General features: G+C 42.5%; 1 protein-coding gene across 1 annotated transcript in view; it reads left to right on the plus strand.

The window, feature by feature from the left end:
* Window positions 1-520: 520 nt before the first annotated feature.
* Window positions 521-14126, plus strand: part of SPAG6 (sperm associated antigen 6) — a 39196-nt gene continuing 25590 nt past the window's right edge. Inside the window, exons 1-3 of the mRNA XM_054817913.1 lie at window positions 521-623; window positions 724-819; window positions 11322-11488. Coding sequence (XP_054673888.1) covers window positions 599-623; window positions 724-819; window positions 11322-11488 — 288 coding nt within the window. The 5' untranslated portion in view covers window positions 521-598. The remainder of the gene's footprint in view (window positions 624-723; window positions 820-11321; window positions 11489-14126) is intronic.

A 14126-nucleotide genomic window follows, 5' to 3' on the forward strand; every position in this document is an offset into this window, starting at 1 on the left:
CGGGCAAGTCCCTGCGCTGAGCCCGGCACCGTCCCGCGGGCGCTGCCCGTCCCCCGCCCGTGCCCATCCTGCCCCGGCGCTCCCGAGGACAACGGCCCCCTGGATAGAGGTGAGCGCACGCAGCTGCCTACACACGCTCTTGTGTAACTTGGTGTTCGTATACACCCATGCACACATCTCCGCGCCGCTGTGTAAGGATTTTTGGTATAGATGCGCTATAGAGGCGTGAAGTCGTCTGTCCTCAGACCTGTCGGTCCGCACGCCCCCGCGCATCCCTACAGACGCCTATACCCCCACCTGTGCCTGTACCTATAGATCTATTGCACACGTGTGCAATATGCCGCCATCCGGGCACAGCCTGCCTGGGCTGTATCGCCCCCCCGCCCGCGCACGGCTCCCCGCCGACACACACCGCCCGTCCCCGCGGCCGTGCGGGGCCCCGGGCTGCGCGGGGAGGTGCGTGGCCGACGGGCGCGCTGACGTCACGGGCGGTGTTGGCGCGGCCCCGCCCTCCCGCGGCGCGGCTTCCGCCCGGTTGCCGGGGTGACGGGTACACAGTGCGGCCCTGCGCGGGCGCGCAGCCTGCCGCGCCGCCGCCATGAGCCACAGGCAGGTTCTACAAGGTAGGCCGGGGCGGCGGGGCCGGGGGCCGGGGCCGGCGGGGCGGCCGCTAATCCGGTGCCCCAGCCGCTAACCCCGTGCTCCCGGCGCTGCCGCCCGCAGTTTTCGAGCAGTACCAGCGCGCCCGGACGCAGTTCGTGCAGTCGGTGGCCGAGCTCGCCGCCCGCCCTCAGAACATCGAGACCCTCCACAACGCAGGTACGCCTCCGCCACGCGAGAGCCGCCGGGGCCGGGGTCCCGCGGGGGAGCGCGGTGCTGTGCCGGGCCGCGGGACTGCCGAGCCGCTTCCCTGTTTTTCCTCCCCGCCCCAGGTTGGCCGCTTAGTTTCCAAGGATTTCCTGCCCCCCGCCCCTTCCCCCCTTCCCCCGTCCCGTAGGATTTGGCCTGGTCCCGCGGTCCCGCGGTGCGAGGCCGGGCTGGGCCAGTCCCCTGCGGCGCGGTGGGAAAGTTAATTGCGCTGGTCAGCTGCACGCGCGGGTTGCCCTACTGTCTGCGGGGTTATTTCTGTGTTTGCTTTGAGGTAGATGTCTCTGGCTGTGATCTCATAACTTATTTTTACTTCAGGGAAACTTCCTCAGTATAACCCACTTTATTTACTTCCTTGTGCTTCTGATACAGCTTTATGTAAAGTATAGAAAATGGAATTCCCGGTGAAGCCAGCGCTGACTTGCCAAGAAAAACCCGCTTTCAAAAGAACTACTATTATACTAGCTTTACAAGTTGTTCCTGAATTCTTCAATGCTTTTTGCCAGCAGATTTGCTCAGTTTAGGAGGGATTCGCTTTTGTTATATTGCTGTCGTGAACCACATTGAGCATTTTTAGATACGGGAGCTGCGGGAGCACTTGTACCAGCTGTTGTGCTGCTGGCATCTGGCAGACCCACTCTGCTTGGCCAAAGGTCTTGAGCTTAAAAGAGCAAAAAGAAGTGCTCAGTAATTGATTACCTGAAAGGCAGACTGAAAAAGTGCTATAAATCGGTAGTTGGTTTACCATATGGTATTCATGAATTGATTATGTTTTGGTTTGTCTTGATTTTGTTTTTAATACTTGTTTCCTAAATCTAGTAAATCTGTCAGTCTTTTCTGAGATACAGTGGGAACAAACAAACAAAAAATAAACCAATCGCGTAAATACTTTTGACTTTTGGTTGTTGTATTTACAACTGTCAACTAAAATAGTTTTGTTGAAAATCTGTCACTTAAATTCTTGTTAAAGAAACGTTTGCTTTGATTATGGGACTGACACATTGACATCAGGCCTTTTGTATTGCCTTGCTGTGCTGCTTGATTTTTTTTTTTCCCTTCCATCTTTCAGTGAGTAAATGCCACTGCTTTAGTTTATACAAATGATCTCCATTTACCAAAGGGACATCTTGGCCACAGGAATAATTTATGTCTTATTTGTAAGAAGAGGTGTCTCTGTGTCCATTTACAGTTCTGGTTTTAGCTGCTCACAGAGAAAGATCCCATTTAGGCAGGCTTCTAACAGTTCAGTGTTTTTAAAAATGCAGAAAGTTTCTATTTTAAGGAAGCAAACAAAGTGCTAAGCTAACTTTAATTACATTGTATTTCTTCTTAAAATAATTATCTGATGTAATCTGATTGGTGGCTTTACCTCAGAAATGCTTTGTTGCTTGTGCAGAAGAAATCAGCTCAGAGGCCTGAAACTTCTGTGTACGGCCAGTGTTGATCTGAAGCTTAACTTTAAAAAGATCAGACTCTGGAGTAGTAACATGGAAATGTGCCTTTGTGTAGGTTATCATCCTTCTTGGCTCATTCTGGTACTGAGCTGCTTTTCCATAGGCTTTAGTTTTTCAGATGCTAGAAAAGAAGGGAATGTCTGCAAATATAGTGTTTCCTATTACAATTTATTTGAGTGGCTGAGGCCCACAAATCTTTTACCCTCTTCCCCAACCTGTGCCTTTAAAACTAATTCATAGCTAGATAATTAAAATGATAGCTGTTAGTTTTGACCTTTTCTGGATGTGCTTGACACGGGTTTTAAAACCTCCTCCTAAATGAAATGTGATTGTTTTTTAAAACCTCCCCCCCAAATAAAATGTGATTTGGTCCTGTTTTAAAGAAAGATGGAAGTATGTTTAAAAAAAAAATTTCTTTACTACACTTTAAGCCCCATTTCTGTGGTATTAAACCAGGTACAAGCAATGGTACTGTTGCAAATTAGGAGATGCCATACTGCAGCATGGAGGGGAGCAAGCAGCCAGGATCAAAGGTGGGAGTTTCTTACACTGACCTGGCTGTTGAGAAACCTTAAGGTACCATTATTGTGCAGACTCCTATGTGTTACCTCAAGGAAAACTGGTGGGAACTGGCAAGCTAGAAAGAAGGGCAGAGAGGACTAACAGGAAACCCACCTTTTCCAGAGCATCTCTCTTCTGAGGCTTCTGTATCTCATTGAGCTCTGGAGCTGCCTTTCCCACTGAGCAGAGATCCCAAAGGTGGTTGTAGCCACGGAACTGGAATCTGGCCCTGGACTTTGACACTTTCACAGGGCACTGGCTCTCTCCTGGTCAGGAATGTCCTGGGGAATTAGAGCCTGGAAGCTCAGCAGCTTTCTGGTGTCAGGGAAGTACAAGGAATGATCAGAGAAATTCCTTTGTCAGAACTCATTCCTGTGTGTTTTCCAACTCTGTGGTTGGCTTTGATGAGGTTAGTCATTATGATTAAATACAGCCATGAATAATAATTGCAGGATTTGTCCTTTGAATGTTTAATTAATGGATACTTGGAAAAAAAATAATCTCCTTCAAAACTCCTAAACTTTTTCCATTTAGTAAATATATACTTGGAACAATGACAGATAATTAATTTATCAAATCTCACTTCTGGAGTGCTGCTGACTAATGGGAGAACCTGCTTTGATAATAATGGTTTTAAACATATTCTTTAAAAATAAATCTATTAATCTGGCAGCTATAGCTTATGAAGGTTGGTGCTGGAATGCATTATTAAGCCCCACACCCCCTCGTCCTTCCAAAATTCAAAATCCTAGAAAGACTATTTTCAATTATAATGGCAGATGAACTTGAGTTCTTTTTCTCGCACTGAGATCTAGGCAGCTTTCTGTCTTTCAGAAAATTTAGGATAAAAGCTGAACTGGTTTCAGTATGTTTCTAAGAGTGGTAGTCACTGAGGGCCTAATTCTTCTTTCTTCATCTGCCTCGTGAAGTGCAGCCACTCTGTAAATAAACAGACCCTTTGAAATAGTGGGTTAAAATTTTTTTTTAGAGAGGCATTTACAATTCAGCATTAATAAATGTATCAGAATAAGACTTGAATTATTTCTGGGTATTCATTTTTGTATTTTCTCATAGTGTGAATTAATTTTTTATTTATTTTGCTTTAGAGCTTGTGGTGATGGGATCATTGCTTTTAATTTGTAAGTTATTTAAGGATATTATTGAGATTAAGACACACTTTAGTCTAGCAATTTAGCCTTTGACTTTACAGATACTACAAGATCAGCTCTTTAACCCCTTTCTTGAGGCTGATCAGATTCTTAAGTATGATGACTGTGGAAGTCATAGGGAAAGCTGAGTCTGGAACATAGTAAAATGAATTTGAAGCTGTGTGGTCTAGCAGCCTGTGTGTTGCCATGGGACTCTGTGCGCTAGGACCCCGCACACCTGGGTTCCCTTCTCATTGCTGTTGGGGTGTTTCTATCATCTCTGGCAGATAACTTTAACTTCTGTTCCTCTGTCTTACCTACTTGCTGGCCAGTCTGCAGACTTCCAAGAAAGTTCCAAGATGTCTGTGAAAAGGAAGACCCTTTCCCCTTTCTGACTGTCCTCCCACTCCATCAGCTCATGACCCTACAAACCAAGTCTCCTTTCCATTCTGCCTGGTATCAAGCTACTTCTGAGGCCTTCCACTCCAGCATACAAGCTGTGCTCCAGGACCAAGTCTTCTCCTCCTCTGTTACTTGTGGGCACCTTCTCCTGTATCTGTTCCTCACAATCATGTTGGCAAGAGGCTTGGGGGCAGGACTTGTCTGCGTCATTTGAGGGCTCCATCACAAACTCTTGTGACATGATGGATTTTTCCCCTACTTTGTGGTCTTTTTTTATGTGGGTAAAGGATGATGTCATGAGCATTAGTTCTCTCCTGGCTCCAGAGTTATTCTACTAGCGACAGGTTTTAAAAGCTGTATTTCCAAATCTTTGGAGTGGTTTCAGGAGACTTTATTTTTGAGAAAAGGCTGATCAAACTTATTTCCTTCATCCAATGACACTGAGTCGTTTTGCCCATGCTTTTCTCAACTTCTCTCCCTAGTGTACATATTTTAAAAGTACCTATTTTGAATATGACAGTTGGACGCTTGGCCCTGTGTAAGGAGGATCAAACTCGGGGAAGGGATTTCAGGATGTAGTTCTGTATTTTAAAGAATGTGGTCTGATAGCACAGTGCTTTGTAGAAAGACTGCTGGGAGTGTAGGGTGTTTAGGGAGGATGACTGTTGAGTCAGCCATGCAGCAAAGGAGCTGCTCCCTTAAAGCATCTCTGTTCTTGCCCTGTCTGGACCTTGCAGGTGGATATGCATGGACAGACTCCAGTGCCCCCATATAGCCAGTTTCAGCACTTAAGTTTATGCACCCTCTCTTGTGCAGGATGCACTTTTTAAAATATTATTTTTATTTTGAGTTAAAAGCTTTGCTGAGCTTTAGTGGGAGGAGAAGTGGGAGAGAAGTATGCAATGTGGCATGAAAGGCAAAAGGTTTGTATCTTTGGATAAAAATCTTTGGAGTTGTAGTAGGTCAAGTGAGGAGAGTGGCTTTCCCCAAGGCTTGATGATGTGGTGGTGCCTGATGAAGGGAATAAGGAGGCTGTGTGTTAAGGAAACTACCAGTGAGATGACAGAGGAGGAGAAAGTAAAGGTGGCTGAAGCTGGAGGACTGCCTTTTTCCTGTAACTCAATCAACTGAAAGATCAACTGCTCCAGGATTCCTCTTCTTCTCACCCTCCTGGCCTGTTTGGAGATTTGCGAGTAAAATTTCAAAGACAGAATTTGTTAGGAACTTCAATCTCATCTCAACAAGTGGCCATTAAAAAGAAGCAGCTCCTTGTGACCACCTTGGTTTTTGTATGTCTGTGAAGCATTGAGTGGTGGCCACTAACTAGCCCCGTGAGGGGCATTTTCGGAAACTCAGTCCTCTTGAAGCAGGATTAGTTCTGCTCCACTAATACAGAAACAGGGTCTGGAAAATTATCGGCAAGATCAGCTTTTAAGGAGGAGAAGCTTACTGCTCCTTGATCCTTCAGAAATCTCCAGCCCTGCTGTCAGACTGAATCTGCATTATATCCCACACCATTTGGTAATTGCTCTATGAATTACTTGATTACCCAGAGGTTCTGTTTCCAAACTGTATTTATGTTCCCTTTGATATTTGAAGGATTGTAGTTGTGCATGGAACCGTCGCAGTGAAGAGTCCTTTCTCAGGGTGAGTCACACTTGAGGAGTATGTGCTTGAGAGGTGTGTACCGTGTCATCTCTGGTAGAGGCCATGTCAAGAGGAGTGAGGGTGAAAGTTCTCCCTCTCACTATTCTTCTGGGAAGTTTGGTTTAGGTCTGCCACTTAAATCTCGTTGCTATGCTGCTTCTAGGAAGGGATAGTTGACATAGTAGGAGTTGACATATAGTAGGAGTGGTCATGTTCGGGTGCAGAAATGGAGAGAATTTGAAATGCAGAGTGATGTTTCTCTGACTTGTGACTATTAAAGTTTGACCAGGGTTTGATGGGGGCAGGAGGCGGGTAGAGGGATTCTGCCTGACTTCCAGGTGGTTTTCCTCAAGAAATGAAAACAACCAAACGAAGATTTCTATCTCCAGAATAGTGACTGTCTGTCTGGCTACAGAAACTTGGAATGAAAAAAAACTTGGAACCTGCTGCTGTCCTGAGTGTTTTGGTTTTTTTTTTTTTTCCAGATAGGCAGCAGCCAGCACTTTCTTTCAGCAAGAAAGTGTATCAGGCCCATGCACAACAGCTCCACTTGAGAAGTGTGTATAAAGGTGATTCAGGTTCTAAAGTGTGTCATTCTTTGAAACAACTCTGAGTGGGAAACTGACGATAGAAAGGGGAATCGTTCCTTGCCCAAGGTCAGTCAAGGCTCTGTGATGCAAGAGAGAGTATTTGGCAGTAATTCTTTGTTTCTCTGTTTCTGAGTTGCTAGTGGGAACTCTTCCAAAACAAATCTAGTCCAATGGTCTAAATGCCTCATTTTGGAGTTTACTTTCTGTGTTGCTGCCTTTGAATTAGAGTTAATAAATTTCCTGCTTCTGTCACAAGAGACTTATATAGAAGACCACCAAAGAGTTCTAAAGTTGTCATCAGCAAGACACTGCTGCTGCTCCCTGCTCTGTATGGCCCTGTTCGCTTGGGTGAATGGTAGAGGTAAAAGGAAGTTGTTGGAAGGTTCTTGCCTATTTTCCTGCCTTAAGATAATGTTAAAGAAATTTGAATGTAATTCAAAATGCTGATAGGAATTCTGGCTTGGACCTCTTTGGAGAAGAGGGGTAGACTTTGCTCTAGACAGGACAGTCAAAAGAAATGAAGAGTTCAAATAGAGGAGCTCACCAAATACAGCTATCTCTGGCAGAAAGAGCTGGGTTGGACAGGAAAGCCTCCTCCTGTGTCAGGCACATCTGTCCTTTCCAGCACTATCTTCAAAAGTCACAGAAGGAAAGGTGGACATCTTGGTTTTCTTATAGATGTTTTAGTGAAAACCATACCGTCTCTATGTAGCTGTTTTCACACTCTCAGAATTAATTGGGGTATTTTTTCGAAGTGCTGCAAAGAGAGAAATAGTCAGTTTGCTGAAGGTGGAAAAATCATGAGAATGGTGAAAACTCAAGCAGTTGGACTTGCAAAGGAGTCAGAGAAGATTGATAGCATCTCGATGCAGAGGAAAAAAACCCTGATTTTAGAGAAAGTGGGAAGTAGAGGTAGGAGCTTTTAATTATGTTCAATGTATAGGCCTAGATTATGCCTGTGCACTTCTGTCAATTCTCAGTTAATTTGACGTCAATATAAGGCTTGTACAGCAACAGGAATTGATTTTTCTCTTTCTTGTTCCACCAAAGCTCTTGTCATGATAATTATTTGTTCAGTCTTGTCTCACATGCAGACATCACTTTGTGAAAATATATTTTCCTTGAGGATCAGCACACTTTCTATTGTTTCTAAACCTTTTCCATCTATTCACTGTCTCTTTAACCCACTTTTAGCATCTTGTGTCTTCAAACAGTAACTCTCATTTCACTTTTCCTCTCTTTCCTCACCTTCAGTTTCATCAGCTATAATAGTTTGCAGTAGAATGTTTTGTGCTGACACTTAAGTGTTATCACCAAGCTTTACATAGTTTATACTACAATTAAATGGTAGTGGTCATGGGGGGGTATGCTGCTTGGAGGCATTTTCAAGCTGAAGACTTTTTAGCCTGTTCTGAAAGTGAAATCTGTATCACCTAATCTTGAAAACACAAATTATATAAATCTCATATTTGGGACAACTCAAAGCATATGCATAGGTAAACTTTCTTAAATGTGGTTTTACATTTTGTGGTGTCTAGGTATGCCATGCAGGCCAGAAACATGTCATGTGGTCCTAGCTCCTGGGTTCCTCCTGGGTAAAGTAATTCTAGTCTGTTTAAATTTCACTGGATTTTGAGACCATCACCAGAATTGAACTGTCTGCTATATCCTGCGTGAATGTTCTACTCATCAGGCTCTTGACTGTTTGAGGGTCAGGACGTTGCACACTGAGGCACTCTTTTTGTATTTTTTTTTCCCAACCACTTCTAACAGTATCTTTTATATCAATAAAACTTTTTTTTCTTGTTTATCTTTATTAAATAATCTTGTTTTTATATTTTTGCAACTTTAAGGGCTCAGATGTAATATCTGTACACTAAATACAAATGTACTACTACTAACTGTTCCTGCTTTACTGAAGTACCTTCGGTGTAGAGTCAGAACAGCATGAGGTCCCCTTAGGAACTTCAGCAGCTGTTTGACCATGCAACTGATGTTAGAGGGAAGGACAAGAAAATGCTCTCCCATACAGCGTACAGGTGACTTGCTAGAAGATACCTCACTATAGATGATATATGCGGTTAGCCCCAACTCACATGTTTATTAGTTTTTACTTTTAATTTGTCATATAAAGTACTTAGTGCATTTTGATATGAAGCATAACTTGCTAATGAGACTATACCTGCTATTTGGGAGAGTTTGTGAGAAGATGCCAGTATAATGACCACATTCTGAAGTAGTGATTTCTGCAAAGTGCTAAGTGAATTGACATTGATCTTGCAATACTGGAGGATCTAGCTTTTGTCTGTTGGTACGCACCTCTTTCAGCTCATAGTGGCTTTGACAGAAGTCCAAGCAGGCCCCAGCTATACTACAGATCTATTTCCATAGGTTTTATGTGTACACGTTCAATTAATGCATGTTACAAAGCCATTTTTAGTGCTTCTGTAGTGCTATTAGACATCACAATTTCATTTAACTTTTCTCCTTTTACTGTGTGCCCCCCGAGACCTATGTTATTTTGACTTGTGAACATCTTGGGAGGCCGCACACTGCATGGCAGTGGAGCTTCTGTCTGGAGTATTGACCTTCCCAGAAGAAATTCATTAGTGGTCAGCATGGCCTCCATGGTTAGTTTTACCTCCCCCTCTTTCAGAGCCATGTATAGATTATTAGGCTATTTTCTTCTTGATAGGAGAAATTTGGTTTTAATTTAAAATCTTACCTGTGAGAATTACACTGCTGCTCAACTTTTTTTTTTTTTTTTTTTTTTTTCCTTTTCAGAGTGCCCTTCTATACAGAAGTACGCTATGGGTGTAACTTGTTACATCCTCCATCCCTTTGGACTATTCCTTGCTCTAAGGCCGTCCGCTTTTCCTTGTCATGGTGTGCCTGTTCAGCACCTGAGTGTTATCTGCCACTAGGCAGTGATCCCACCGTTGTGGGACTGTTGCACCAAACGACCTTTTTTCAGTGCTTATAACCACATGAGCCCTTGAGAAGGGAAGTCCTGCTTTCTTCCACAGTCACCCAGCTAAATCTTTATCTTTGTTAGAAAAAAAATGTAGTGGAAAGAACTGAGACAGCTGATATGGAGATTTCTGACTGTGGCTCTGAGTGTTTGGTGCTGTGTTGTAGCACTAATGCATCTTCAGAGAACATTGCTTTCTGGCTGAGGTATAAAGCTCAGAAGTATTAATTCATGCAGCTGGCTGGTAAAGGGACAGCACTTTCGAAGAATTGCAATACAAGTAATTTTCCCTTCCCAGACCTTACAAATCCTATTTATTTTTTTAATGTAACCATGTGAATCTCATTTATATCCCTATTGAAGAGTCTTAGTTTAAATGTAGAAAGAGCTTCCACATGCAGAGTGGTCATCTTTAGTCATCCTTGTTGCCTTTCACTGAACCTTTTCCAGTTCTGCTCTAGGGGAGGGTATTAAATGTGCAATAGATTTATACAGTAGCATAGTGATGGTCTCTGCTTTGGCCTCTATTCCTTTCCAAATAATCCTGAGCACTCTGTATACTTCTGTGGGTAAAGTTTCTTCTCTGCCACTGAGCAATGAGCTGGTATCTCTGTGGAAGTGTCTGTTCTAACATTGAGACCTTTCTCCTGGGTGATATGATCTGTTTGGGGTCCATCACTGCACATGCAAGGTTGGGATTAGCTTCCCCAGATGTGTGTGTTCCATTTCACTTGCCATTTTGTTATCCAGTCATTCAGTCTCTAGTTCCTTACAGTTTCCCTCACTGGTACTACCTTGAATAACTTTGAGCCACCAGCAAAGTCTCACCTCCCTGTTCATGCTGTTCCAGATCATAGATGAATACTGAATGGCACATGTCCCAGCACGGAGGCCTGCAGAACTACACTGTGACCTCCTCCTTCCTATTGCAAGAATGGGAAGTTTATTCCTCCCACTTCCTATTTTTATTCAGATGTTTATCCATATAAGGACTTTCATGGGCCGTAACTGCTAATGGTTCATGTCACAACCGCTTTCCTCGCCTATAATTTCAATATGTATTGTAACACCACCTTGGAGAATGGACTTTTGTATTCTTTCACGTTTAACTTAGACACTGTGGACTCGTCAGTGAAAACACATTGTAAATAATAACATAAGAAAATCTTCAACTCTTCTATCTGGAGTGTAATATATTATGGATATTGGTCCCCAAATCAATCATTGCTTATAATAGATGAAATGTAATTTGATGTAATTCAACATAGAGGTTCTGCTGGCATGCTGAATGAGTGACATGCCAATGTCAGCTCACCAGGACCTCCAGATTGGAGTTTCCTGTGCATACTTTAATGTGCGCATTTTATATATGTTTGAATATACCTTATTTTCTTGTGTATACTTTAACACATGTATTTTATCGATGTTTGAATGTAGCTTATTTCTACATGTGACTCTCTTATATTTCAGAAGTGTTTTGTACCTATGAAAAATGGGCAGAAACATTGTTATGCATCAGCAGTGCTATCCAAGTGCCGACTTCATTTCAGTGGAACACCTGGATTTCCTACAAGTTCTTGTTATCTGGAAGAGTAATTTAATAAGTTTTTATGAATAAAGACAAATATTTAGAAAATTTTCTGCTTACCAAATGGACTTTTCTCTTCCTGATGTAACTCAGGTGTAATGTCTTTGCTGAGACCTCTCTTGCTGGATGTCGTCCCAACTATTCAACAGACTGCTGCTTTGGCTCTTGGGAGACTTGCCAATTATAACGATGACCTGGCAGAGGCAGTTGTGAAGGGAGACATTCTTCCACAGCTCGTGTGTTCATTGTCTGAGCAGAATGTAAGGCATCATTGTTTTCTTAAGTAATCGGGTTTTTTTTAACTGTTGCACAGGGAAAGGGAAATCTTTCTGTATCAGCTATCTGCTGTTATTTAAATACTGCAATAAATGTACTGAGTCAGAGACAGCATGTATGCTTGAACTCCTGAGATCAATCTGTACTGTTTGCCTAAGTTTGACTTTAAATAAGCTTGACTTTAAAATATCATCTTACCTTTTAGTGCACTATAAAAAAAATCTATTCATGGCACTGCTGTGTTTTTGAAATGTTGAGTGATGCTTTATGAAAGGTCCCTCTTTAAAAATGAGACAATTTGAAAGCTGTAGTGATAATTGACTAGATTTGTTGATAATACCAAACACTTGTAAAATACATATAAACCCCTGAACTTCTGTAATGAAATATTTAATATCTCCAAACATAGCCTTTTGGAAATCTGTAGCATGAGAAATATCAAACCACTGGCACGGGAAAATACCCTGAAAGGTTTTCATCTGTGTATTTGTCAAAAAAAGCCACCAACAAAAAAATGTTGTTACTATTGCAATACAAATAAATCTAGTGGTCTCTTTTTCTCCCTTCTTGCCATTTTTCTTCAGGTTTTGCATATATTCCAGCTTTGATTTTCCAGTGATCCTAACCTAGATTAACAGAAGTACTTTCAAATAAGGTTCCTAATAACTAGAAAGAGACAGCTGATAGTTAAGTGCATTAATATCACAGCCATACGTAGGTTACAGTTTTGAATTATGAAGTTTAGGAGAAGTAGGATTTCAATAAAATATAGTTTGGAAAACTATATTTTCAATCTTTTGAAGAAAACATAAATGTAAGTACTCGCTGCGGGTTTTTTTTAAAGATTAATTGTATGCACAAAAAAGCCAAAGAAAAACCTTGATGTCAAGATACTGGTATAGTAAGGAAAGAAAGTTAAGGTTTTAGTTAGACAAATTTATAACCATTTTGGTTATTTTATTTCTATTTTTAAGGGAAGAAGGGGAACAAAACTTTTTATCTTCTATTTTTGAGTTGGAAACCACCCCCTGCTATAACTCAAAGCCCTCACTAAATTAGCTTGAGTACCCTGATTTATCTCTTCCATGTTACTGCCTGTGCTGTCGTTACATCGAGATGGCTGTAATTCAGAATCACTTGGGGCAGTGGCAAGATTAGTGTGAGGTCATGGAAAGCCTACTATGCCTTGGTGACTGAGGGCAAGTGAAGGAAACTCATTATCCAGTTCATGCAGAGTTTAGCAATGCATGCAGTTCGTTACTTCCCATAGGCAAAAAACCCCCAACCCAGATACACTTCCATTCCACTCACTCTTCATGTATCAACATCTATATTTAAGGAGGAGATTCTTTGAGCACACAATAAACACTGATTCAACTGATTTATGGAGAACAGTTACAGGGTCGCATCCCGGATCAATGTTTTGTCAATTAAACTGAGCAAAATACAGTTTTACAGTGTTTTCTGAGTGTGCCTGGGCATACAGTTTGTAAATAAATGTGTTTTGAATAATAAAAACAAAGAAGTGTTTTTCTTTGCCAGGAGCATAATTACTGAACAGAAGTAACATATCCATATTTGTACAGACGTAGACTGGTGTAAACAACTATAGCTCCACTGAGTTCGGCAAAACTTAGAGTAACTTGTATTAGCTAGGGATTTGACCATTTGTCTGTACTGTTTTCCTTAACTTCTCTTCCCCTTAAATGATGTTTAATGCTTTGCTTGTAAATTATGTTTAATGTACCTGCTTGTAGGCCTGAACTTAAAAGACTGGATTTTTGGCACGAAAGAATTATATCAGTACTGGTAAACTAAGCAGGGTCGGAGGATGTGTTTGAGCCCTGGAAGATGACTGTGCTCTTTAACTGTTAACGTGCTCTCTGATGTGGTTTTAGCCAATGCCAACCATCAAACTACTCAGCAATGCCTGGACATGGTTTAGGGGATAGCATGAGGCAGGGACAGTTTCCAGTAGTATAGATGACGTCATTGTGCTTTGAGGGAAGAGGCGTTTAGGTGGCTGGACGCAGTATGCTGTGTCACTTCCCTACAGGGCCGGGGTCCTTTTACTTCCTGTGGAGCCATTGCAGACACTCCTCTGTTGCTGTACCTTAGTGCTTTAGATCAGACTTTTAAAGGTGTTTGGGCACCTCACAGGATGCACAGAAGTGCTCACGTGGTTCTTTGTTACTCTGGACTTGATCCAAAAGGGATGTGGGCTTTGTATTGTTCAAGGTTTGGGTACCTTGACAGTAGGAATCGAGCACTGTGAAGTGCCCAGGCTGCCTGTGCAGGGAGAGCAGGGAGAATCGACCATCTTGGAATGAGATTAAAGCCAGCAGGCACACAGAGCGCAAGCCCTCTAGAGCTAGTCTGTAGGGCTGATCTGTCACCTGCCAGGCTGGGAAGGACGCTCTGGACACATGGACATAGCAGTAGACTATTTGTGTCCCAAAGAATCTTGTACTTACTGCTGCACAGTGGCTTCAAGAGGGAGTCGAACTGTCTCTCCCAACACAGTTGTCTGGCCAGAGTGCTTTAACTGGGCTCTGGATTTTGAAACTGTAAAGCAGGGGAAGAAATTTAATCTTCAGCTTCCACATCCCAATGATAACTGTG

The sequence above is a fragment of the Grus americana genome, chromosome 2 (genome assembly GCF_028858705.1).
Source record: "Grus americana isolate bGruAme1 chromosome 2, bGruAme1.mat, whole genome shotgun sequence".
Lineage (NCBI taxonomy): Eukaryota > Metazoa > Chordata > Aves > Gruiformes > Gruidae > Grus > Grus americana.